The sequence below is a fragment of the Lissotriton helveticus genome, chromosome 9 (assembly GCF_964261635.1).
Source record: "Lissotriton helveticus chromosome 9, aLisHel1.1, whole genome shotgun sequence".
NCBI lineage: Eukaryota > Metazoa > Chordata > Amphibia > Caudata > Salamandridae > Lissotriton > Lissotriton helveticus.
This window is the reverse complement of record NC_136070.1, coordinates 338,036,061-338,063,842: the sequence shown is the minus strand read 5'-3', so window position 1 is coordinate 338,063,842 and position 27,782 is coordinate 338,036,061. Positions and strand designations below refer to the sequence as shown.

Below are 27,782 nucleotides of genomic sequence, written 5' to 3'. Positions count from 1 at the left end.
AAAGACATCACCCAGGGATAATAACCACCTACAGTGTGGGCAAATTATGCCTTCAGTGGCTACAAACTTCCACACTGGCAGAAATTAAGCAACACCTAACTTTAGTGTTTCTTAGTGGCAACAATTGTGCGATGTCACTAAGTGGCACACTTCTGTGTAACGGAATTAGTTTGCATGGAGCCTGTGAAGGGAATTCATACAACCTTTCATGTCACCAGCAAGGCACACCTGCAACAGAAATAGAACCATTCTTTCAAAGACTCTATAATGGGAGTTACATTCTTATTGTAGACCGCAAATGTTGTAGTCTTATGCCCGGGACTCCTTATCTAGGAACTACGACTGCGAAGGTCAAGTGCTGTGGACGCTCATTGTTCCCCAGCTCCTTCCCAGACAGGTAGGCAAGGGCATGGCCCGATTTGAAAATTACTTCTATTCGAATAGATACTTTAAGCAGAATGAAAACAGTGCTTCTTCAGACGCCTACCAGGCTTTCGTCATCAAAAGAAACGTATGATCTACAAGTCGCAAGGACGACTGCAGAGATACATACATTATCAACTAATTCCCCCGTACATTTCGCGGAAATCCTGAATGAAATCTTAAATATTTCTGATACCAATGGGGTCTCAAAGGTATTTAAGACAGTATTTTCGATGGCATTAACACCATTCAAAGCCATACTGGGTATTTTTCCAGATTTCGTCCATTCGATTTTTGGCGGACTTCCCCTGATCCTGGGACTAATTGCAGGAATCCTATTCTTAGTCCTTATTTTTCGTTATGGCAACCCATGTCACAGACAAAACTCTGGTGACAAGAGAAGAAACAATCCTAGCCATTGGATACCGGGACCGGATATCAAAAATCCTGGGACTCTCCCGGCTTAGAGACCTGAACATGACTTGGTTTCTATCATTTCGACCAATGTGGCAAAGATGTGTTTTACCTGTATTAAGGTGTCTGCTATGCGGAGAAGAATGCGTGTTAGACACCTGTCTGACGCTACAATCGGATGCGCCGATGGATGCAGAAACATTGTTGAGCCCGATCAAGGTTCATGCTTTGTGCTGCCCTCAAAGGCTACCAATCCTGATGACGGCATTCGTGGAAGCTTCACCACTACGATTGATGGGTAGTGAAGTTCCAGATGAAAGCAGCATCGAACAGGTACGACCTTCTGTCAGCAATGCGAATCAGAATGTCAATGGAGACAATCATGCGCACGAATGCATGATTACACCTATTTCCGAGTTAGTGGAACTTTCCCAGGAAGCTGTTGACAGTTTTTTCGAAAGCCTGAATGATATGATGTTCTCTCCAGAACAGAAATAGAGACTTTTGAACAAGCTCGCACACGGCGTTCCCTGAATTCGGCCTTCAACTTTAAAAATAAAGTCACATGAACAATTTTCCCTCCAGTTCACGGACAGCAATTTTTCAGCAGCCCCAAATATTTTTGCATATTTTTCGGGACACTATCTTCTGCTTAAAGTAAGAACTATTCTTAAAGAACTAAGGTTTCTAAATTTTAGATAGCTTATAGACATTAGCTGCCCGCTGATACGTTTACAAATATTTTATTCTGTGATGGAATGGTCTCGAACTTTTTTTCTGTATTAAGAAGCCATTTCATGTGTAATTCTCATATACCAATTAAGCAATAATGTATACAAATGCGATTAACTTGGCATTTTTCTACAGCTTGAGTGCATACAATACATATGTCTGCAATTTTTCCGTATATTTGAAAAATTTCAAAATGCATTTATGTATTTTGGGGTGGTAAGGTATACACTATACTCTATAGTATGTTGTACTATGTTATACTGTGCATAGATTAGTAAATATGTACATAGTTAGCGTGGAGTGGGTGTGATGTATTCCTATAGGTCCTGAATCGATCCCCCTATTCCTGACCCTATTCTAGTTAAACAAACCAACAAGTTAACTAGCAGTCAGCCCATGAGGCAGAAAACCCCCATGATGCAGATACCGTTATCTGACGCAGTCACACTACGGCACAGGAACGTGTTATCTGATTAGGTCATAACGCTTGCGATCTAATTAGACAAGCGATATTCCTCCAGCCCCTGATAAGGCATACGGAGTTCTCATAACAAATCAAACCTATGACAACCTGGGCAAAACCCTGCGGCCATTGTTTTGATTTCACCGAGAACTTCAGTAAAAGAATGTGCTAATGAGCAAGTCGTATGACATCCTTATTGACGTATCTATGTCCATCCTCTGCAACTCCCTCGCTTCATACTTCCACAACAAGATCACGGACATACACAGCAGCTTCGACAACCAACCAACGCACACCATGACCGAACAACCACCCCCCACCACCACCCTCCACGCCTGGACCCCGATCAGCACCGAAGACACCATCCGCACGATGAACTCCATCCACTCCGGATCACCGACCGACCCCTGCCCTCACCACGTCTTCAACAAGGCCGACGCTGTCATCGCACCCCACCTGCGCGACATCATCAACACATCCTTCGACACCACCATCTTCCCTGAGAGCTGGAAACACGCCGAACTCAGCGCTCTACTCAAGAAACCAACAGCGGACCCCACCGACCTCAAGAATTACCGCCCCATCTCGCTCCTCCAGTTTCCAGCCAAAGTCATCGAGAAGACCGTCAACAAGCAGATGGCCGCCTTCCTCGAGACGAACGGATCCCTCGACCCCTCACAGTCCGGATTCCGAGCCAACCACAGCACCGAGACCGCCCTCATCGCCGCCACCGATGACATCCGAGCCCTGATGGACAAGGGAGAAACAGCGGCCCTCATCCTCCTAGACCTCTCCGCGGCATTCGACACGGTCTGCCACCGCACCCTAGTACGGCGCCTCAGCAACATCGGAATCCAGGACAAGGCGCTGGAATGGATCATCTCCTTCCTCGACGGAAGAACACAGAGAGTCCGCCTACCACCGTACAAGTCAGAGGCCTCCGAAGTCATCTGCGGCGTCCCCCAAGGATCATCTCTGAGCCCCACCCTCTTCAACGTCTACATGAGCCCCCTCGCGGCCATCGTACGCAAACACAACCTCAGCATAATCTCCTACGCCGACGACACCCAGCTGATCCTCTCCCTGACCAACGACCCCGCCGCCGCCAGAGCCAACCTGCACGAAGGGATGAAAGAGGTAGCCGAGTGGATGACGACCAGCCGCCTGAAACTGAACTCGGACAAGACGGAGGTCCTCATCCTGGGCTCCTCACCCTCCGCCTGGGACGACTCCTGGTGGCCTCCCGCCCTGGGCACCGCACCCAAACCGACAGACCATGCACGCAACCTGGGCTTCATCCTGGACTCCTCCCTCTCCATGACCAGGCAAGTCAACAACGTCTCCTCGGCGTGCTTCAACATCCTACGCATGCTACGGAAGATCTTCTGGTGGATCCCCACCGAGACCAGGAAGACCGTCACCCAGGCCCTCGTCACCAGCCGACTGGACTACGGCAACGCCCTCTACGCCGGTACCACCGCCAAGCTCCAGAAGAGACTCCAGCGGATCCAGAACGCCTCAGCCAGACTCATCCTCGACATCCCACGAACCAGCCACATCTCCGGACATCTGAGAGACCTTCACTGGCTCCCCGTCAACAAAAGAATCACCTTCCGCCTCCTCACCCACGCACACAAAGCCCTACACGACCAAGGCCCGAGCTACCTCAACAGCCGAGTCAACTTCTACGCTCCCAAACGCCACCTCCGATCAGCCAACCACGCCCTCGCCGCCGTCCCCCGCATCCGAAGAGCGACTACAGGAGGAAGGTCCTTCTCCTACTTGGCCGCCAAGACCTGGAACTCCCTCCCAACCGACCTGCGCCTGACCCAAGACCACCTCTCCTTCAGGAAGAAGCTGAAGACCTGGCTGTTCGAGCAGTAGCGGCACCCCCCCCCCCCCCCCAGCGCCTTGAGACCCTACGGGTATGTAGCGCGCTTTATAAGTGTCACTGATTGATTGATTGATTGATTGATCCTTACGTCAATCTCGGCACCTTAAAGGTATAAATATTACCGATCTTGCCCTATGCAAACACACGCGTGGTGACGAGACGGAGCAGCCATACTTGCCGAAGCCAAGAGCAGAGCAGACCCCGCTGGCAGCAGCCCCGCCTTCCTGACGCGCTGAGAGACGTGCTGCTTTCTCCTGCCGAGAATCCAGCACCGGCGTTTTTGGGCAGCCCTCGCAGGCAGCCTGGAATATCGAGACCAGAGAGAGAGATACCATTCCTCATTCATCCTAACTTCCAGGTACAGAACTGAATAACCCCTCACAGAGAATTCTTTAGTTATTCACTTGGCAAAAACCAACTTAACTTAAACTGTAACTTTCTATTCCCGCCCACGTATTAGACTTAGGTCAGGTACACGGGGTAGGCGTATTTAGAAACACCAGTTGAGTACGTTTAGTCAAATGTATATGTGTATGTAATATATTTTATTCATTTTAAAACATCTTATGGCTTAGAAACCATATCAATGTTTTTACAGTATTATTTTATACTATTGCTTTTAATGTATGCACTTTACTTAACTATAAGTATTGCAATAATATCGATCCATTTCTCTTGTATGAGAAAAGAGACTGATCAATAAATAACACCTTTTTATTGAACACGCCCGTCTCTTCCTTTTCTCTACAATCTGATGAGACTAAGAATGCACGTACTGACTGAGTAAAATAATTTGCCTTTTGTTCACACGACTCTCGAGATATACTCTTGATTAGGGGAGAGCAAAGTTGTCATGTTCTATGGTTGTCAGAAACTAAATCCCTTCTTGTCTAATCAGGGGAGTTAATTCTTTCCTGAACATTCGAGAAAGTTTCTAGTGAACTCTGAGCTAAGCTGGCAAACCCAAAACTTTAAGTCTAGTATCGACAGTAGTAGACCTAGTTAACGTCTGGTCTAGGCCTTTACTGCTGTAGGTATTATTCCAATGCGCAGAGCCTATTGGGATGATAGGAACTACACTACACCCTCAGGCCGAGGTCTTGGCCAAAGGAGGAAATCAAAGCTGGTAAATAAATAAATAAAAAATTAAAGCAGGCAGCAGTATAAGATTTGCAATTACAAGTGAAATTGTAGTCTAAACACTGCAGACGACCTTTTCTTTGGTGTCCAATCCACTGCAGGCCGAATAATCAACCCAAAGGGTGACTGCAGAAGGTGAGAAGTAGTCCACTATACATCAAGTAGGGGCTTAACTGAGTTGAAGATTAAGTCCTTGATGGGATAGCCAAAGGAGGTGGCCCTGATGGCCTTGTGCTGACAGGCGCAGGATAGGCCAATTTGGGTGTGGCCCTTGCGCATCCCGCATCGCCGTATATCGCAAAGCGCTTTATAGCCCGGGCAGCAGTGATGGTGATTTTTGTCCCCTCCTCCTTGGGCCAGTGTAGCCTGGGACTTTGTGTTCACAACTACAGAGTCCGGAAAACCAAGTAGTGAATTTGTGGGCCGCAATCTCAAGAATTAATGCTTCTTTTTGTCAGTTAAACATGTAATATTCTGGATAGCACAAAACAATAGTACAGTTGTTGATATTAATATAGATAGATAAATAAAGTCCACGGATTCAGTCAGTTACGCAATGGCATGTGAAGACTGGTATTACAAATCGTTTTGATGCGCTTACAAGTATACCCAGTACATGTATTGGCTAGTGCAGTGCTTCCCAAACTTTTTAGAGACACAACTCAATTTTTAGAATGGGCAGACTTTTTCCACCCAACTAGCTTTAACTGATATGATGCAGGGGCGTTTTTTTTAATGTAATAGCAATTATTTGTGAACGCCAAAACTTGGACCGATACTGAACTGTGGCTTAGATATTGATTTGCCCATAAAAGTGGTAAACTGCAATACAATCTGGAGCCGGAACTCTTTTCACTGTGGGGTGCTGGCGTGTGGCAACCATTCACTAAAATTACAAGGCTTCTTAAAAAATTCTTGGTGGTGGTTCCAGTGATTTTATCAAATTTGAGAAATTCCCCGCAGTAGAGTATGGGATACAAAATACTGTCAAAACCCCGAATAACAAAATAAAATATGAATCCCTGATCAGATATGCCTCATGTGAAACGGGAATGGAAATGTGTGCGAATTGTATACACCTAAGGAAATGGATAAGAGTTCTTTATCTTGAAATACCTAAATATTTTATGGTCTGGAATGAGAAGTAATAACGTCCGATATGAGTGTAGCGGTGTGAATCCTCTGGTAAAGAATTAATGGCTGCCTGAAATTGTAATGCAAGTTTAATCTTGCAGAACACTTCTGATGCTGACCCAGTGATGTTTTTTGTCCTCTTATATTTGAGGAAATGTGTATTTTGATAGCACGTTGGAGGGTGAGGGTGAGTGTGTGTGTGTGTGTGTGTGTGTGTTGGGGGGGGGGTTGTAAGTTGACAAAAGCCTTTTTTTATCAGCTGGCATATGTTGAGGCACATTTAATTAAAGCAAATGTTATAGCAGGGTTGCGGTCACATTAAAGAACATTTCATAGGAGCCTGTCTAGAGCAAAAATGTGATTTTATATTTAGAATATTCCACAAATATTTCTATTATAATTTTGTTTTTACTCCTCTCTGTCCTGCACATCTTCCCTGTGCAGTGGTTCTGCTATTTTTGTGTTTTTTACAAGGAGTTTAGTTCTTTCTAGCAAACAGAAAACCATGAATCCTGATGCTAATAAAGTGCTTTTTCATCTACTCACGTCTCTGGTAAAGAGCAGTCAAGACCTGAACCTCTAGGCTTTTATGTTGCTGCCGTTGGGGATAACATTATATTGTCATAAACAGTCAAGTGAGAAATCTCACTACTAGAGTTGGCCAGGCCCTATTACTTGAGCAGATCTGGCATGATTCTGTTCTACTTTATCTTGTGAAATGTTCTTTTTTCTGGTGTCCTACCCATTGTGCAGATTTTTTAAAAGGATGACAGTTTGGACTGCATGGATAAACTCGCATACTGAAGTTCTGGAAGGTTGTTTTCAGAAAGCCAAGAGATTCTTCAAAATACGATGTGCACAGAAACAAAGACAGATCGCTGGGGACATTTTTGTGGGCTTGTCATAAATAACTGTTTATTTCTCCTTTTCTCCAGTGACACCTCACACCCAGTGCAGACTAAAACTGTTGAAATTAGAAAGAATCAAAGATTACCTCCTAATGGAGGAAGAATTTATTCGAAATCAAGAACAAATGAAACCCCTAGAGGAAAAACAAGAGGTAGGTCAAATGCACACATCTATGGGTCTAAAAAGTACTGCTTCGACTGAAAAGGGCATTTGGAAGGGCTTTTTTTTTCTTTTGCCCACACTGCCTGTACACCTGTCTGCTTACTCGATTTGTCTTCGGAGTCACTCTTCATGGTTTATGTGTTAGCTTATTGAATCCTGGTTCTGGAAATCAGCTTGTTTAGAAGTAGAGTGAGATATGGATCCCAATCCACAGCATATATGTGCATGGTTCACTTTAAGCGGTCATGAATTTAACCTATGTTGGAGACAGCCTTATGAACTGGTTAGTTCGTGACAATCACACACCTGAGGAGAATAGGTTCATCCAGTTCTATTATTAGGTTGGACAACAACTGATAATGCTCCGCCAATATTGCATTATAAGTTATAATGTAGTATATGTAGCATATTTACAGTATAAAGGGTGATACCTGTTACGAGCAAATAATACAATTTCCCCATATTTTATTCAATCTGTGGTCATTGAATATTGAAGAAATGTCCTCTGTCAAAACAAAAATATTATTGACAAATGGTTGACACAAATGCATCCAAATTATTTTTTTTCCCTAGGAAGAGCGATCAAAGGTGGATGATCTCAGGGGCACCCCGATGTCCGTTGGTACATTAGAGGAGATTATTGACGATAACCATGCGATTGTTTCCACATCTGTGGGATCGGAGCATTATGTCAGTATTTTGTCATTTGTGGACAAAGACTTGCTGGAACCAGGATGCTCTGTTCTACTCAATCATAAAGTATGTACAACAAGCAATTTCTGTATGTGTGTGCATGCTACGTTGCTTCCCTTCAGAGCGATTCTTTAGAAATGGTGTATTTTCAGCCGTAAAATATCTGAATGGCATCTTGTGTATGACTTAGTTAGGCTTGCACATGAGACCAAAAAACAGTGTGGGGAGCTTGAAAAAGTCTTTCTATGTGTTAAAGCTAAGTATCAGTCCAACACTCCTGTTCCTGGCACTGAATGCTTTTCTTCACTTAGCCTTGACAAATTACTGCATAAATTATCTTTCTTAAAAGTATAGAGGGCGGTAGTATCATAATTGCCAGAAGAGTTTTTATGCTGTGGTGTCGCAAAGAGTTTTAGTCCAATGAAACTTAATCTATTTCAAGAAGTATTCCTGTGCAACCTGTGCCCTCCCCAAGGTGTGTTTAATCTTTTAAAACATGTGGACTTTATGTACCTCAAAACTTAAGTTTGGTATTATTCATCACGCCGGTTAGGTTCATGCTGTCATAGGAGTCCTGATGGATGACACTGATCCACTCGTTACTGTGATGAAAGTGGAAAAAGCACCTCAGGAAACATATGCGGACATTGGAGGGCTGGACAATCAGATTCAAGAAATTAAGGTATGGCTGTTAACACTTCATAAAAACTGTAAGCATGTTCCTCCACACTTTGGTATTCTGCTACACTTTCTTCCCAGTGTGCCCTATAATCGGGGTCACTGAAATTATGTGGCAGGAGAGGGTCACATTATGCGGCAGGGCTGACTAAATTATGCAAATTATGCAGCAAGCAAAGGCATATGATGGGGCACATTTTCAGGCAATATTACACTTCTAAACCCTATCTATCCATAGGTTGCACCTCGTTAGTAACAGTTTAACAATAGGCAACAGAAAGGTGACCAGTTAACCTTTACAAAAGGCCTGTCACTGCACGGCAAGACCTTTTGCTGCATTTTTTGAAACGTTTGAAACGTTTGAGCTAGAAACCATTTTTTTGTCTTCAAACCCACACTTTATGCACTAGATGATGGATTATGTGGCAAATGCGGCTGACCATATTTATGCAAAAAAAGTCGCAGAATCACATCATTCCATTAACCCTGCCTATATTTGTATGCACGCCTGGGTGCTCTAGAGGTGTAGTGACGACAGGCTGGTGTTTTTGTACTGTTTCCTAAGCTTCTGGCTTTCTAGAGGAGCTACTCATTTTTATGAAGGATATACTTGTCAGCGGGAGCTGGAAATTTGCTGCCCTAAATTAATGCATGCATTGTAAAGCCTTGTAGAGAAGGTTTGTATACCTCTCTTCTATATTAGTCTTTGCAGCACTTGTCGAACCGGCCTCTTCAGACGACAGCTTTTAGCTGTGCTTTCTTGCTCTGCTGAACCCAACATAGCCACGCAGTCAGTGCCTTGATCATTTTTACTGAATGTACAGATATGTTTGCAAAGCACATTTTAGGGTATAATGTGCATATGCTTTCTACACACAAAACGTCTTGTTGTGTTAACATTTTTGTTCAATTAGGACCTCCTGTTCCTAGCACTTGAAGGGAATAAAATATCTGTTGGTACCAATTTCAATTGATTATCAACTGTGGATACTGAACTGGTAGAGGGCTCAGTTAATATTTTTATGGGCTGTTTTAAACTGACTTTTGTATCATTTGGTCTATGTTTATCATTGCAGGAATCTGTAGAACTTCCTCTCACGCATCCAGAGTATTACGAAGAGATGGGCATAAAACCCCCCAAAGGAGTAATTCTGTATGGTGCTCCAGGCACAGGTAAATGACCAGTCCTCTCAGGCGACGAAAAACCTTTCTGGGATTATTTTGATTATTATGGTGCATTTACAAACAGCTTAATTTCCTTTGTGTTTCACAAGTAAACTAATTATTTTATTCTGACAAAATGCACTCATTTATCATTAATTAGTGATTATGCTCTTACCCCATCCTACCAAGATTTCTTAAAGTTCTTCGTATAGACTGGTGTACTTTGGAGTTCTGGAGTCCTAATAGTAGTCTATCAGAAGACAAAGGGTGTGGTTTTAGCTTAAATATCTAATTGTTGTTTGAAGGGTGTGAAAATCAATTGGGTTTTGCTAAACGTATCAGTGCTGTGGTTTGTGGTGATGTCAATGTGTGTGGTTGATATAAGTGTTAGTGCCAGGACACATACGGGCATGAAAGACTCTAGCTGCAGTTGGCATGTGTGAAGGGGTAGCCCACAAGCATGACTTTAATGATTCTGTAGGCATGGTTGCAGTTTCAGTGATGTATATGAGACCATATGATCAGTTTTGTCTACTTCAAGGAGTCTGAAGCCTAGTTCCATTGGCTGTTTTAATTATATTGGAAGATGAGGGCCTGTGAAGAGATTTTCGGGGCAAAGTTCATGATTGAACTGCTAACGTTCAGATGACTTTAACGCAATGCTAACCTTTGAATCCTAGTACATCATACTGTTTGAATGAGGTGTCAGCTAAGACAGAATTCAAGCAGGGATCTTGAGGGTAAGTGACTTGGAAGTGAAATAGGATTGTACTTGAAAATGTCGTACCTTCTCTGAGAAACTGAAAATATTTTGAATACCAATCTTAAACGTGTCTTAAGAATATAGATATGAGACTGTACGTGCATTGGTTTCCAAAGTCTGAAGCACAGTATAAAAATAGCTTCTAGTTTATATTGTGGTGAAAGTGAGTGTGAACTTTAGTCTTTATTTAGAGTTTGTTTAAAGCTGATTGCGTATCATCTGTTCTTAACGTTCTGCAGACGATAAAGTGTAGCTTTTTCCTGACATTTCTTTCTAATTGCCGAAAACAGGTAAAACGTTACTGGCCAAAGCTGTGGCAAATCAGACTTCAGCTACCTTCCTCCGTGTGGTTGGATCAGAGCTCATACAGAAATACCTGGGCGACGGACCAAAGTTGGTGCGTGAGTTATTCCGTGTGGCAGAGGAGCACGCACCTTCAATAGTCTTTATTGATGAGATTGATGCCATTGGTACCAAGAGGTAAAGTGCTGCACTCCACATCACCAGTCTAGCTACTTTCCAGGATGTTGTGTGTATTCCCATTTACCAGCATGTTCCTTTGTTTGTTAGGCTATATTGTGTAAGTAAATATACAAATACTTCAAATGAAGTTAAGCTACGTTATGCAAAAGCTACGTTATGCAAGTAAATATACACATACTTCAAATAAAGGTACGCTTTAGGTACATAACTCAAAGAAATGTGAGAAAGATTTGGCAAATAAATACTCATACAATCCTTTAGAGAAAAAACATTTAAAAGTTAAGGCACAACTTTGACATAAAATGAAAAAGAAAAGTAAAACATTCTGCAAGTAAGACTTAAGGTGATTATAATAAAAGAAACAAAGATTGTCACTAAATAAAAGTACCTACATGAAAAAGTACATAGACATTAAAAATACATGTAAAATGTATATAATAAATGTTTGGGTCGATGGAGTCAATTTAATGGTTAAAATCCAAAATGCACGCATTAAAGAAATCTAATAATTAAATATATTTTTGAATTGCCTCTGGGTACCTGATGCATTTTTACATATTTTTGGTGTCATTTTTGTATTCAGTATAGCGAGTTTTAGTAGTAGGAGGATACCTCACCAAGTGCAGAGGTCAAACATTTAACTTGGATGGCATATTACAGTGATAATTATTGATTTAGAGACTTTTTACAGCTGAGTCTGTTTTAATCCCATACTTGGGTCCCAAGTAAACATTTGTAATTATGAAAATATAACTATTAAGTGAGGCACTGCGAATAGGGAAAAGCAATCCTGATTTCCACTCTAAGATACGCCATACTCTCAAACAAAGAAGTACCAGAAACAGAGCATTCTTTTGCTGGCAAATACCATTCTACTTCTGAGACTTCATAAGCAAAATTTGTCAAAAGGCTAGTGACACCTATATAACTTTCTTCACAGCAAGAAAGTGTTTGAAAAGAGTCTGTGAGGATTCTGAAACGTTGTATCTGTTTGAAGCTGTTCCCCAAACATTGAAGAGGGCACCCCCTAGGAGCATGTGAACCATACCACCATGACCACTTAATATTTTATGAGGTGAGGTGCCAGGGAAACTACCTTCGCCATACCACTATGGATATTTGCTCTCAGCAGGATGACTTTGATCCTTCAATGCTTGCATATTTGCCAACAATGTTGTCCTGTGAATTATCTTTCTGAAGTGCAGGCCTCTTAGTTGGTTATTTTGCCAGTGACCCCAAAGGAAAGCACTACAAAGGAGTATCTGAAGGAGTGGCCATGTTGATTCTTTAACTTGCCAACTTAGTGATTGTTTTTTACATTTATGTTTCCACTTTTTCAGGCTGAGTCTTGTGAGGTTTTTCCTTTTTGTGACATTTTTGTTTACAAAAAATACCCCAGAACATTTTCTTTAAGTATGTATATATTAAAAAGTTGCTAATAAAATCTGTTGAAATAAAAAAAAAAGAAAACGCACACAAAATACATTATACGGGCAACGGCTGAATGTCTCTAGAATATATTTCCATCTGTGTTTTTCTTACAATGCATACTCACCGATTGCCACCAGCAATATTAAATTAGGGACCTGCCTAACCGGATTGTTAATAGTAGAAATCTTCAGCCTGTAAACTCAAGGCTCTGTCAGATGTAGTGCTGTTTGTGATCCTTTAACAGTCTCCCTATGGGTTGGTTCTTTTAAGAGACCTTCACTCCTGTGTTCTTTGTAGATCTTTACAAAGAGGCAAATGTACATTTTTTTACATTTCCTTGTGTATTCTTAAGTTAAAAAGTTTTAACTAGTATATTTTCCTTTTTCTTTAACTGAGAAAAGCACACAATCCTTTTCAATGTCTCTAGGTTAATAGTGTGCAGAGTAACCATGTACAAAAAACACAATACTTGCCTGCCAAAATTGGCACCATAGCCCTAGCACATTTATATCTGAACAGTGTAATCTTAATTAGGAAATGGTGCACGCTATTGTCCTGCCAGGCATGACTGAACGCATGGGGGGTCTTTAAAAAAAATATAAAATATCTCCATTTTGTTGTTGAAAATTAAATACTGAAAAGGAAAATCTATCCTTATTTATCATTCAGTTGTTCACCCCATGCAGCTATCAATACTTAGTTGATTTTAAAACTCTGTCTGTCAAATGTATGTCTGCCTCTGGTGGCCTGCGATGACTTAGGCTAAATAGTTCTTTATGTGCCTAGCAGAACCCTGCTATCTCCATTGGCTCAAGATTCCCTCTTCTGGATTAGGGACTCGAAAATAACCATTACTGTTTTGTACCCCTTAGATTGTGTAATACGATTCTTCTCCACCTTCCCCGCCACTCTTTCCATACCCACTATTCTTAAAAGCGGATTCGATTTGGAATTGATTTAAAAGATCTTCCTTATAGCTAAGCTCGCTTTCTGGTCTGATTTCTTTTGGTTTTAAAACCTCGCTGTAGCCAGCACCTCTACATAATATTACACTGTTTTCAACTAAAATGTTTTTAAATGAGACTTCTGCCTCCTTCATACAACTTCCTAGCATGCTTGAAGATTAAATGGCAGCCCCCATAATTGTTAAAGCGCTTCCCACTTTTCCCCTCCCCCCCTTTCCATTCAGTTAATTTAAAATGATGCATAGTTTGAAAGGTATGCAGGTACAGCATGAAACACCTGTTAAATGTTTTACACTGGAATAGATACATGACTCCCCTCTAGCTTCACTCCTGCAGGATTTGATTGATCACTTCTCCTTATGATTACTCCAGGTACGATTCGAATTCAGGTGGGGAGCGAGAGATCCAGCGTACCATGTTGGAGCTGCTAAACCAGCTGGATGGCTTCGATTCCCGAGGAGACGTAAAGGTTATCATGGCTACAAACCGGATAGAAACACTGGACCCTGCATTAATCAGGCCAGGTGAGATTGTCACGATTTGTAATGTTACTTCTTTAATGCAGTCGCTTATTTATAGCCAGGCCCACTTGAATTATACAGCAATAATAGGTAAACTAAATAGGTTAATGATGCACATTTCGTGGCATTATTGCGTCCTGTATTATATTTGTTACCCATATTGACACTGTCTAGGCAGAGGTTAAACCATATTCCTACTAATTTAACTTCAAAATACAGCAATAAGCAGCTGAAAAGTGAGCAGTCAACCTTTGCATAGAACCTTCCACTGTTCGACATGTGTTGCTGCAATTTTTTTTTCTCACAACACATTTTATTGAGTGATTAAGCAAAGCGAGATACGTGGCTCCCCACAGTCAGGAGATCACCACCAAGCATCATGACATATGTTATCATTAGTGCAAAGTCTATTCAATAAAAAGACAAATAACATGAACCCCCCCCCCTCCTCCACCCACCGACCCCTACCACCCAACTACCCCGCTACCCACCCCTTATCCCTCCCTAACCCCATGCACGTGAGTATACAAGACAATCAGTATGTGGTCGTGGTGTGTTAGATATGACGCACTTCCTAGGCCTGTACAGCATCTTCTTCCTGTATTTCCTCCTCTTGTTCCACTGGGGGGTCCAGTAGCAACCCCCTATATTCCGCCCACCGCTTCCAGATTTTAAAATGCTTGTGGGGGCATCCTCTTGCTTCATATACCGGGCGCTCCAATCCCATAAAGTAGTCTAGTCCAGCCTTCCATGCACACAGGGGGGGGGGCTCGCTCTCCCTTCCGCTCGGGCCAGGTCTCTTTTGGCAACCACAAGCCCCAACAACAATAGGTGACGTTTATATATATTTCCACCTACACCCTCCAAGACATGGAGCAACCCTAATCGGGGGGTGTGGGGAAGATCCCACCCCAAAACCTCTGACAAGCAACTCCAAACACCCCTCCAGAATCTAACCAACCCATCACATGACCACACAGTATGCAGCAGCGTACCTGTTGCAGCCCCACAGCGCAGACACTCCGGAGACCCAATTAGTCCCGCCTTCCACAGCCGCTCTCGGGTATAGTATGCCCTGTGTAAGTCCTTGAATTGAATTAGCCTAAGTCGTATGGCAATGGCAGCCCCTTGCGGGGACTCCAGGGCCTCCCTCCAATCATCCTCATCCAGGGGACCAACATCTTCCTCCCATGTCTCCTTAAGTGAAAGTAGCGTGGGTGAGCAATGAGTAATCAATGTTTGGTAAATTCGGGACACCTTCTTATCTCCAAGGTCTCCCATGAATACCTTCGCTTCCACTGGGCTGAATTCCGGGAGTGACTCCAAATTAGTGAGGCTAGGTGCTAACGCATGGCGAAACTGAAGATATCGAAAGAATTGGGTCTTGGGCATGTGAAACTCGGTGCTGAGCTCCTGGAACGATTTGAGGGTGACCCCGGTCAAAACATGACCCAACGACGAGATCCCAATCGCGTCCCAGCTATCCAATCCCGCCAGCGTGGCCAGCGCGGGTAGTCGCCCGTTTTTCCACAACGGAGTCTCCACCGTTAACCTACCCCACCAGCCCATGCGACGCAGAGCCTGTCTCCACACAGCAAAGACAACTCGCGTGGCACACGGCAATGTCCGCCGCAGCCTAGCCGAGTATAGGACCGTATGGAGGGTGTTATCTCCCATCAGCAATCGCTCCAGGGCATATGCCGGTTCTCCCCTGTCTCCATACCACCATTCATTGAGTACCAGTAACTGGGAGGCCTGATAATATGATAATAGGTCCGACGTGGCCAAACCACCACAGTATGTGGATAGGAAGCATGTCCGCAGCGCCACCCTGGCAGCACCTCCTGCCCACAAGAAACGGCCCAAAACGGAATTGACCTGCCGAAACCACTGGGGGTTAATTGGATGTGGGTAGCTCTGCAGCTGGTATAAGAGTCGTGGGAGCGCAACCATTTTGAATATCGCGGACCTACCGAAAATAGTTGGGGGCATCCGGGACCACGTTTTCACGTCCGTCTGAACCTTCTCCCATACTGGCACTATGTTATGCTCCCAAGCTATATCCACAGACTCTGAGAGGAACACCCCTAGGTACTTCAAGCCACCGGCCGCCACCTGCAACGCTGATGCCCAGGGATCCGCTGCGGCCCCGCCACCCAACACCCACAGAGTGGACTTGCGTGGGTTTAAACAAAGGCCCGACACTTCCCCAAAAACACGCATAATTTCCAAGATTCGGGGCCCCGATCTGTGTAGATCAGTGAGAAAGAAGAGGACGTCATCTGCATATAATGCAATTCTATCAGTGAGGTTCCCACTCCACTCAAAGCCCCGCATCTGTGCGTCAATGCGCACCCAAGAGGCCAGAGGCTCCATGGCTAGTGCAAATAGGTATGGGGAGAGTGGACACCCCTGTCGGGTCCCCCGGCCAATCTGAAACTCTTCCGAGACCGCCCCAGAAACACGCACCAAAGCGGTGATATCTGTATAGAGTAATTTGATGTAGGAGATAAACACGGGGCCCAGGTTAAGACGGGGCAAGAGCGCAAATAGGTACGTCCAACTAACTGAGTCAAAAGCTCTATCAATGTCCGCCAGCAGCAGTGCTGCCCGTTCCCCAGTGGCTCCCATGGTGTCAACCGCCGCCTGCGCCCGTCGGATGTTGTGCCGCGTCGCCCTATGGGGCATGAAACCGGCCTGGTCGGGGTGGACGAGATCCGTCACATATGGGAGAAGCCGGTTCGCCAACGCCTTAGCCAGTATTTTTGCCTCTATGTTGAGGAGAGATATCGGACGATACGAGTCATGCCTGGCTGGAGGTCTGCCCGGTTTCGGAAAGACTACAACTTCGGCATGGCGCCAGTCAGGCGGAAGCCTACCCCGTGTTCGCGCCGCTTCTAACGCATTCCGGTAATGGGACCCCAATTGGAGCTGGAATTTCCTATAAAATTCATTCGGGAAGCCACTTGGCCCAGGTGCCTTCCCGGTGTTGAGCTGTCTCAGCGCGTATCCCAGCTCCTCTGCCGACAAGGGATGGTCCAGTGCCGTCCTGGTCTCATCCGAGACCGCTCTCGGCGGTAAGTCATCGATAAATTTAGCGACTTCATCCGCCAATAGTCTATCTTGCGGAGCATATTGCGCCTTCAAGTAATGGGCGAAGCTCGCTGCCAGCTCCCCCGGATCAGTGATCGCCACCCCATCCTCAGCAGTGAGGCCCGGTAGCGTAAGCGGCTGGAAGGTACGCTGACACAGCCTATGAAACATGGTACAGGACTTGTCTCCCCACTGATACACCCTACTCCGCGTGGCCAACCACGCCTGTCTAGCCTCATCAATCAATACAGATGCATAGGACTGCTGCGCCTGCAGGAGCAACCTCACCGCTGTCTCGTCTCCCCCTCCTCGGCACCTCAGTTCCAAGTTTTCTACCAGCGTGGCTGCCTCCACGATAGCCTCCCGGCGTCGTCGACTCGCCGCCGCACACCATGCAATGTCTACACCCCGTAAGGCGGGCTTCATGGCCTCCCAAACTACAACAGCGTCTATGTCCTCTACCAGGTTTTCCTGCCAGTAATGGGCAATCGCACCCCGCAGATGCTGGACGTAGTCTGGCCGCTGAAGGTGCCACGAGGACATCCTCCACCGGAATGGTTGTCGTTTCTTAAGTAGGTCAACCTTGACCACCACTGGGGAGTGGTCGGACAGCCCTCTCGGCAAAATCCCGGCCTCCCGCACCCTATGAAGGTAAACACTGGGCATAAACACATAGTCCAATCTCGAGAAGGAGCCATGCACCGCCGAAACATACGTGTACTCTCGCACCTTGGGATGCATGTGTCGCCACACATCCGCCCATCCCATCCCCTCCACCATCGCATTCAACCGGGTAGGGGGGGGGGGGCAGTCACCAGTATCTCCCGCAATCGCTGACGGTCCATACACACGTCCATCACTTCGTTCTAATCGCCCCCCACCACTGCCAGGGACTCCGGGATGTCCTCCCATACCGTAAACAGCCTCTCAGACAAAGACCACTGCAGGGGGGGAGGGGCGTAGACACTACCAAAGACCACTGGTTCAGTACCCACCATACCTTTGACAAAAATGTAACGACCTTGGGGATCTGCCCATTGTTTCTCGTGGACGTAGGCCAGCCTGCGATGCACCAAAATAGCAACCCCTCTGGATCCCCTAGTAAACCCGGCATGAAAGACTTGCTGGTAGCCAAACCGCTGTAAACTGAGCACTTTTGTACCCAGCATGTGTGTTTCTTGTAATAATAATACATCCGCAGCTTCCCTCTTCCCCCATCGCAATATCGCCCCTCGTTTGATCTTATCAAGCATCCCCCTAACATTCCAGGTTACCACTCGTATGAACTCACTGGGGATCCCTAAAGACGCTTCAACCATAATCAAGTGGAACAAACCATGTGGGCCCCCTGCGCCACACCCACGCACTTAGCACCGGCAACAATAGATCAGAAAAACTCACGTGCAGTCCACCCCTACGCCCTGTAACAACAACTACCCCCTCCTCCCCGCTCCCATGCAGTCCCCCACTCCTACTCTGGGTCCCCCTCTCAACAATCCCTCCACCCACCGCAACCCAACCCAATCCCGACCCTACCACCCATTGCCCCCCCCCCACGCCCCCCGCTCTCCACCCCTATACCTCATAGAACTCTGAAGTACCTGTCGCGGCATGTGCAACCTCGGGCCCAAAACAGAGGACCCAAGGCCAACCATACCAATGGATCCCAACACCCCCCAAAAGCCGTAGAAACACCCCCCCCCCCAGTCAACTTCCACTCTAGTAGGAGGCTGGTAGCCCCTAAAGAGTTGCCACCCGAACCCCATCCCGCAAACCCGCACATGCACATGGCATCATTTAGAACCAGCAATAGAAGTAGCGTTCATGTAATCAAACGAAGGGACCCGGCCACACAACTCCCCTCAGCCAGAGCCCGCTACATCAACAAATAGGCACGGTTCTCCCCAGGCCCTCAATGGTCTTTGCCAGAGTGATTGGAGTCCACAGTCCCACTATCTTGTGTCCCACTGACGGAAGCGGAACGCTTCCGCGATCTGGACCTCCGGTTCCTGCTGCTCCGGGGAGGCTGGTCCCCCCGCTCCTGCGACGATCCTCTCGAGTGGCCTGGGTTCAGTCCCGGTTGGGCATGAGGCCTGACCCTGACCGTTTCGTCTGTCCATTTAAAGACGTCCTCCGGGGTATCGAAGAAGTGCGTCCGCGACTGGAAGACCACCCGCAGGCGGGCTGGATACAGTAGGGAGTACTGGATTTTCAGGCCACGCAGTTTCGCTTTGGCGGCTATAAAGGAATGTCGCTGTTGCTGCACCAGCCGGGTATAGTCTGGAAATATCATGATTTTCTGATTCTCGAATGAAATAGAGTCCCTTGTTCTTGCTTCCTGCAGGATTGCGTCCCGATCATGGTAATTCAGAAGTCTAGCGATTACTGGCCTGGGCCGCTAACCCTCCAGCGGCCTCTGCGTCAGAGCTCGATGGGCACGCTCAATGACAAAGCAGGTGGACAGGACCCCCGGGGGCAGCCAACTCTCCAGCCACTGGGATAGAAACAGTTCCATGTTCCCCTTCTCACATCTCTCCGGAAAACCAACGAAGCGAAGATTATTTCTGCGTGCGCGCCCTTCAGCATCTTCCACACGGAGCGCAAGGCCCCGTTGAATGTTTTCCATCGCCATTTTCCGCTTCAGGGTCCCGACATCATCTTCCACCACTGAAATTCTGGATTCCGTCTCTGTAATCCGTGCCACGGCGTTCCGCAGGTCCTGGCGCAACAGGGTCACATCTGCACCCACTGCCCCAATCTTGGCGTCCAGCATGTCCCTGGACTGGGTGATTGCCGCCATCAATGCCGCATTATCCGGCCCTGCACCATGTCCTCCTCCCGATGACCCGGGCCCCCCACTGGGTCCCGTGAATTTATCAATGGTCCCCTGTTTGGAGGGACCGCCGCCACCTCTGGTCATGACGGCAGTCTACTGTGGGGCTGCTATGTTATGAGTATTCGTTCTGGCGCAGGCACCACACGCCTCCTGTAATATTCAACGTAGGCCAACCCAGCTCTTAGTCTGCTTCTGGGCGTAGATGTCCCCCTTGTCGCTACTACTAGTGACCGGGTTGGCTCCCGGTCGAAGTGAGAGCCCGTGCCGCCAGCCGGATCCGATCAAGCCCCCGGTCTGCCCCCACCTCGCAGGTACGTGGCCAGCCTGCTCCTGGCCGCTCAGCACTAGTTCGCAGGGTGCTGCGGGCCCCCCTCACCTCAGCAGCCGTCTTCCCACACTCAGCAGCATAGCACTCCGGTATGGGGGCCCCCAGGGGAAGGTCACTCACTGCGTATGGTCTGCCTCAGGGCTGTGCCAGGCACGGGCACAATCCTCGTTGGTCCGTCCGACCACACACCTGTCCTGTGCCAGAGGAGACCCAGCGGCGTTATGCCCAGATGTCCAGATGAGGCCACACACCAGGGGTCCCGGCTCCGCAGCCCCCGTCGCCCTGCAGCCTCGGCCGGAGTCAAGCGCCAAACTCGAGGCCCCGGCTTCACTGAATCAAAGCAGGCCGCCGCCCCTTTCAGGCGTATTTCATGCGCAAATCCCATCCGCTGCGCCAGGCGAGACAACCAGGGGTCCGTCTGCTGCCCCGTCGTCTCTAGAAGGCTCCAGGACCAGGTTTACATGCGGCGCGGCCGGCCTTCTTACCAGCCCTCCGGCAGGTGGGCGCCAAAATCGAGGCCCCTTTGCTGGTCGAGACTAGGTCGAGACTAGGCCGCTGGCCGCCGCCGGCGACCCTGCCGTATCACTCGGTCCAGGAGCGCCACTTCACAAACCGGAGGACTCCCGGGATCACCCGCTACACTTGCCCCACAGGCGGTCTGCAGTTGCGGGTCCGGGGGCCAGGATTTCAGGTCGGATAATGATCGGGCTGGCGGGAGCTCTAGGAAGCTGCAACCGCCATCCGTGTTGCTGCAATTTTAGTAACTTTTGATACATTTAAACTGGAAATAGTTTTTTTTTTCTTACAATCTGCAGATTATACATCCGATGATGGATTATGTGGCAAAAGCGGCAAATCCTTAACTATGCAGAAAACGTCACAGCCTCATTTGCATAAGGCAGAGGGCCTGGTAATAGTTCTTGTTTTGTGCTTGTTGGTAAAAATGGTTATGTGCGTTATTCTATGAAACCTGAATAGTTTACTGCCCCGGTTTGGTTACAGACTTTGTGAGGAAGGTACATTAGTGACGAGTTTTTGTACCAACTTTTTCTCAATAGTATGAAACTGTGGTTTGACTGCCTGTCCAGTACTCAGGCCTGGATGACGTTTCGAAACTACTGAATTCAGAGAGCCAAACCCTATACAAGCACATCCCCATATGTCACATAAGGTTCTGTATTTTTACAACCTATCAAGCAGGACACATGGATTGGCTTTCTTGACAAGATTTTGTAAGATACTTAACCCCTTCGCGGGGCTGGGCGTGGCGCTCGGGTACCCAGGACGGCTCCTGGCCGTCATGAGTCACAGGACGGCCGGGAGCCATCCGAACTCTGCCCACTGATTTATTCTCCCGCACAGCGGGGAATTAACTGCGCGTGTGCGGAGCGGCAATGTTCTGAGCATGGATGTGGTTAATATCTACTTCTCCAAAAAATGATACGGAGTAATTTGATATTTCTGCAGAAATGTATTATTGGTGCAGCAAAGCAGTGTATTCTTTCTTGGACAGCCTTTCTGCATGGCTAAAGGACAATATTCCTTAACCTGCTCCGGTTCTTACCCCAGTACCCTGATTGGTACCCGGCTAATGGCTTGTCCAAACATTTTGTCTAGCAGAATTAATTCCGTAACCTGCTGAGAAACCAACATTTTGCCCCAACTGCTTGGCTCCTCTGCGGGAAAACAAGATTAATCCAAACATACTAAGTTTGTGGTAGATTTCAGTCAAAAGTCTTAACGTTTTTATAGGCTGTTCAAAAAAAACACCCTTCCAATTCAAACCGCATACTTAAGTAAAAATAGCGTTTTCCTAGGCAAAAAAAATACTTTGCAAACTTTCCTCTCCCATAGTTATTCTTATTTATTTATTTATTTATTTATTTTTAGAGTTTTCTATAGCGCGAACTTGAACCGATTAGGTTATCAGAGCGCTTTACATAGCACCAGTTCCGTTACATGTTATCACAGCAGTTTACATAGAATCAATTACGTTGCATATTTCAGGATCTTGAACCGGTTAGGTTATCAGAGCGCTTTACATAAGACAGCATTCGATGTCCAGTGCCCTCCTCCGCCGTGTAGCGGGGGACCACTTCCAGCCCTCCGAAGTCGTCGAGCTGTCGGGACTAGGCTCCTGGAATTTCAGCTGCCCCTTTACAAGGCACTTTACATAAAATCAGTTACGTTACACATTTCAGGAACACCTTTCTTTTTGCTCTAGTGGATAGGGTTATCTCTTCACACGGGGGAAGGGGTACACCTGGCTATATTTCACCAGTTCCACAGGCGATTAGTCGTAAAAGCTATAATTCTAACCCAGGGAGGGGATACACATGGATACAGTCTAAAAATCAAATAGTAAACTAGTCATTAGAGTTATCATCTATCTTGACAGGAGGGATGTGACTGGAAACACTCTAGGGGTAATATAGGGGTGGTAGAGAGTACAGAGGACCGCTGCAAACACTACACGAGTACCAGCATAGAGGAGGGGTGGGTGGGATGCAAAGGTCTGGAGGGAAGGAAGGGCTAGAGTCCAGCGAGAACTGTCCAAGAAAAAACAGCAGCATTCACAGCATAGAGGAAGGGTGGGTAGGATGCAGGGTATGTAGGGAGGGACTAGTCCAACGAAAAAGTCCTCCAGAGTCCACCAGGGCACTATCCTCTGCGTTTGTATGCCCGTAGCCTGCGTCTGCCGGTCATAGAAAGTGTGTCCCCAAGGGCGCCATCTTGAAGTCAGGCACCGCCGGCGCCAAACAGCGCGGCCGGGAAGGGGGGGGCGCATCTCTGCCCTCGGGCCCAGGCTCGTCTGTGGCGGAGAGAGGGGTGTATGGCCCCCGGAGCAGGTCGGTGGGAAGGCCTCAGGGCGGCGCCGTCATCAGCAGGGGCGCCGCCGTCAATCACCGGCCCTTTACTGGTGTGCCCCTGGAATGCCCTCAGAGTCTCGGCGGGTGACAGCGGGTGGCAGCGGGGTACGCAGCGGGAGCGCTACATACCGCTCAGGTGATCAGCGCCTGTCCGACTCGCCCCCGGTCTCCGCTCCTCTTCCCTGATGCCCTTCAGTCCGGGCCGGCAGCGGGCGTCCGCCATGTTGGGTCCCCGGCAGGGATCGACCGCAGCCAGCCAGCGCCGCTCCACAGACACCAGCAACGAGGTGGCATCGGGGGACGCGGCAGGAGCCCTACATCGGCTCGGGTGAACAGCGCCCGCCCGTCCGACTCGCCCCCGGTCTCCGCTCCTCCTCCTTGTTGCTCCATAGCCCGAGCTGGTAACGGGCGGCCGCCATGTTGGGTCCTTGGCGGGGATCGGGAGCACTCAGCAATCGCCGCTCCACAGGCACCAGCAGCGATCGGGGTAGCCCTGCAGATGCCCCACACCCTCCGCTACAATCAGGGAGTGTGTGCGTCGCGGGGGGCCTCCCAAGGACGCTGGGCTCCAGGCCGGAGCAGCGCGCGGGCCGGGAGCCGAGACGGTCCACGTCCGTCCCGTCTCGGCTCCATTCTTACATGCTTCTTCTGCCCCATACAATTCTTTTCCATAATGCGGAGTTGGCAAATTAATCCAAAGTTTCCAAATTCAAGATGACAGGAAAATGGCATTGGAACTTTTCACAAATCCAAATTGCAAGAAATATAGGACGGTTAAACCTCCGTAAGTCACGTCCTTTGTTTTTTGTAAAATGCGCTCTTAGAAATTGCTTGGTGATAGCAGAGAAAAAAATCTATTTCAAAGGTAAGTGAAACTGAACCATAACTAACAGAAAAACGAGCCGCATTTGAGGGTATGTTATCTGTCTGTTATTTACTCTTTTATGCTACACAGTAAGGTGTAGGCATGTCCAAGACACTCACATGTATCGACCTGCACGGTTCTTTCATGCGGCAAAAACACATATGTGCATTTCCCTCTCCCCACCCCCCTTAAAACCCATTCTACATACAGTCTCTGGTACTTATGTTAAACATGTGGCATTGACAGGAAGTTTGATCCACCAGTCTGCATACATATGACTTGTATTCGTCCTTGCTCATTGCTGAAAACAGTCTTCATAACATTTTCATCACATCACACACAACAAGTAGCAATCCAGTGAAGAGCCCTGTGTGTGATATTTCCAGATCTCCATGCTACTAAATAGCACATACACGCGTCATTGATTCCTTCTTGACCACACTGAAAGAAACATTGATTTCTAACTACTCCCAAAAGGCGAGAAGCACACTAGGTGTCGCTGTTGCACCATACGTTACTTTACCTTCCTACTGAAAACGAATTAATGGTGGGTTAGAATTATCGCTTTATGATGAAGTTGTTTTCTGTAATGTTTGAATTATCATGTATAAGAGGAGAACTTGGTGTTTGCAGAAATAAGCATATTTTGTTGCCTGTGGCAGATATTTAATTTTCTTTTACTATCTCGTTGCCGTGGTATCGTGAATGGGGGCTTTTTAATGCCCCATTTCTGTTGCACATGTTGAAACTGCATGAATCTTTCTTTACAAATTCCTTAGAAAATCTTTTCTATTATAAAAACAAAATATTGTTTTGTTTGTTTTTTAATGTAGGTCGTATTGACCGAAAGATTGAGTTCCCCCTGCCAGATGAAAAGACCAAGAAACGAATATTCCAGATCCACACAAGCCGAATGACTTTAGCCTTGGATGTTACATTAGATGAGCTTATAATGGCCAAAGATGATCTGTCTGGCGCAGATATTAAGGTAAGTCTTTTTCCCGTATTGTAATGCATAAAAATGCATAATGGGGCACAATCTTGAATAGCAGGATCTGTCATCCCTTGTGTAAAGATGTAAAGTGCTCAACCGTGGCTTGGAGATTATCACAGTAAATTGCTCCTGCTCAGTTTTTATCTGTTAGCCCCTATACAGAAGGAGAGATATATGTAAATGTACAGAAATTTATATAGCGCAAATCACCGAGCGGTTTCTAAGCGCTTGCTTAGGGAACCCGTCCTGGTATTCCCCTGTGAGATAACCCCGGCAGGGTATCCGCAAGGTGAAAGCCAGGCATCCTGCCGCGAGGGGCCGTTGTGGAGATTAAGCAAGCTATTGCCCAGAGTCGCAGAGTGTGAACCCGTGAATCGAGTAGGCACCGGAGCGAGAATTGTCGAGTCCATGGACATTTTTAGGACTCAAGACTCCGCCGAGCCGGGAATTGAACCCTGGTCCCGGGCTGACCTCTGCTTCCAGGTCTGCCTCCTCTAACCAGTGAGCCACACTTCTCCATATATATATAAACTGTATTGTTTAGTTAATTAAAACCGTAACAAAATGAGCAAGTGAAAATTGTCTTTTGCAATAAAAACAAGTAAAATTCTTCAGAATACATTTTAAACACGAAATTTAAAAAGGATATAACTTTTATCAGGTTACACATCAGTGAGACAATTAATAATATAGGAAACCTTGTTTTAAAATGTTATATTGCTTTCAAGCGCTTTTCAAAGGCTAGCAAGAACTTTATCAGCTTGCAGTTGATTATAGGGGCTGTTGGGTCCAGAGCACCAATAACAGCAGACCTGCAGGTACGCAGGAGAGATATGATTTTTCACCACTGTCACATTTTGCACTGCCAGGGGCAAGTTATTGGTAATTGTTGACATTATGGAATGCTGTACGTTGGAACATATGGTTTAAAACACACGTTTGGCCCACTTTAATGCTTTTTCCAGTTACCTTGCTGGGAGAATTAATTTCTGCTGCACCTATAAAACTGTGCGACTTGCATTCTAATGGCCTTGTTTGTTCATCTTTCTAGGCAATTTGCACAGAAGCAGGATTAATGGCTTTAAGGGAACGACGAATGAAAGTGACAAATGAAGACTTCAAAAAATCAAAAGAAAATGTTCTTTATAAGAAACAAGAGGGCACACCGGAGGGACTGTATCTTTAAATACGCCTGTTATATTTTGTGGAAAGTTTGTCTGTTTCGCTAAAGGGGATAATAAATGTTTTCGGTCTTGGGACTCAAACAACATTTATTTATTTCTTCAAGCACTTGTTTGGGCCTTGGTTATCATTCGTCCTTCTGGAAAAGGCTTATTGTCTCTGACTAAAGCATTGTTTCAGATTTGACACCACTAATGTTACATTTCGTAATCTAGACACCTTTTGAAATAAATGAGCAATATTTAATACAATTTGCTCTAGGCAATACTTATTACCTATGCTTAAATGAGCATGCTTTCCGACTTTACCTTTAACTGGTGACACTTTCATTTCCTTTGATAGTGTGATTCGTCAACCTAAAAGAGATCGTTCCAAATTAACAGATTTTACAATAATATGCTTGCCTGGTTTTGGATAACTTGTTTATTTTTAGAGCATAAACCTCTATAGTATGATTTTTAATGAGCTCTCAGCTTGTGGTTAATCTGCGCTCCACAGTACCTCCCCGGTGTTTTGCCATCTTAGAATAGGTTTTTTCTATTTACATGTTGGTTGCGGAATACAAACGCGAAGGATTGGGTAGTGGCTGTAGAATATACTTTGACATTTAGGAAAGATTTTCAACATGAAGTGACACCGGATCTGGTTCAGAAGTATGTTTCTTAGCACTGATCAGAAAGGATCGGTTCCACAAGCGAATGTGACTTTCAGTTATGGAAAATACTATCTATCTTTCTATCTTTCCTTGGTTAGATAAGCGATAGGTGTTCTGCTTGCAGATATTGAGATTGTATGTAAGATGATGTGCTTTTTTTTTTAATTACAAAAAAAGGGTGCTAAGAAATGGAAGACCTCTTTGATGCCGACACTAAAAACAGTTACTGTTGTGCCCAGGATGAAAATCCTCATCCCTAAACCAGTGATCTCCTGAAAGCCTTCAAGAGTGGTATAGATGCGACATTTGGCAAGACCGACTGTACTTTAGACACCATTGGATCTACCGTTCATTTAGTGGGAAGTACTTCCACCTTAGAAGAGAATGTGATCCAACTCACCCATGCTACTGTAGTAAAACCACCTTTATATTTAGTGTCTTAGACACGTAAGCAGAAGAAAAGAGCACCCTCTGCTTTAAGGTCAAAGGAGACTCTGTTTTGGTACCATTAAATTATTTGGACTTGGAGAAAACAGGCCGAGAGGGAATTAAAGAAAACAAAGTGCATGGGTCGTCATGGTAAGTATCATGACTTCCTGATCACGAGAACAATACCCTATATTTAGATATACGGGTAAATTGAAGCTATCTTCACAATAGATACACGTTGAGAGCTACACTCTCGAACTGGGTATCCAATTTTTGACATTGAATATGAATGCACCAAAGACTTCAGCGCCAACAGAGGTCAGAACGACTTTAGAAGAACTGCTGGATACTGCATCATACGTGACAAAGCCTAATATCACTAGGGTCCTAAAGGCAAAACTCAGGCAAGACCCCCTGCCCTGTACGACCTTGGATGGGATATACTTTCACATAATTACTTCAAAGTCATTGGCTACGGAGGTGGAGCAGTGCTTATCAGATAAAAAGGTATGGACCGTGCAGAAAATGAACTTATGGAATGAGTACTGAACTGAGACCTTT

General features: G+C 46.1%; 1 protein-coding gene across 1 annotated transcript in view; it reads left to right on the top strand.

Annotated features, from left to right (window-relative positions):
- Positions 1–26,388, top strand: part of PSMC1 (proteasome 26S subunit, ATPase 1) — a 74,433-nt gene extending 48,045 nt beyond the window's left edge. Inside the window, exons 4-11 of the mRNA XM_078660061.1 lie at positions 7,136–7,260; positions 7,845–8,030; positions 8,518–8,646; positions 9,719–9,815; positions 10,860–11,049; positions 13,821–13,972; positions 24,795–24,949; positions 26,007–26,388. Of these exons, the coding sequence (XP_078516187.1) occupies positions 7,136–7,260; positions 7,845–8,030; positions 8,518–8,646; positions 9,719–9,815; positions 10,860–11,049; positions 13,821–13,972; positions 24,795–24,949; positions 26,007–26,141 (1,169 nt within the window). The 3' untranslated portion in view covers positions 26,142–26,388. The remainder of the gene's footprint in view (positions 1–7,135; positions 7,261–7,844; positions 8,031–8,517; positions 8,647–9,718; positions 9,816–10,859; positions 11,050–13,820; positions 13,973–24,794; positions 24,950–26,006) is intronic.
- The last annotated feature ends 1,394 nt before the right edge of the window (positions 26,389–27,782 follow it).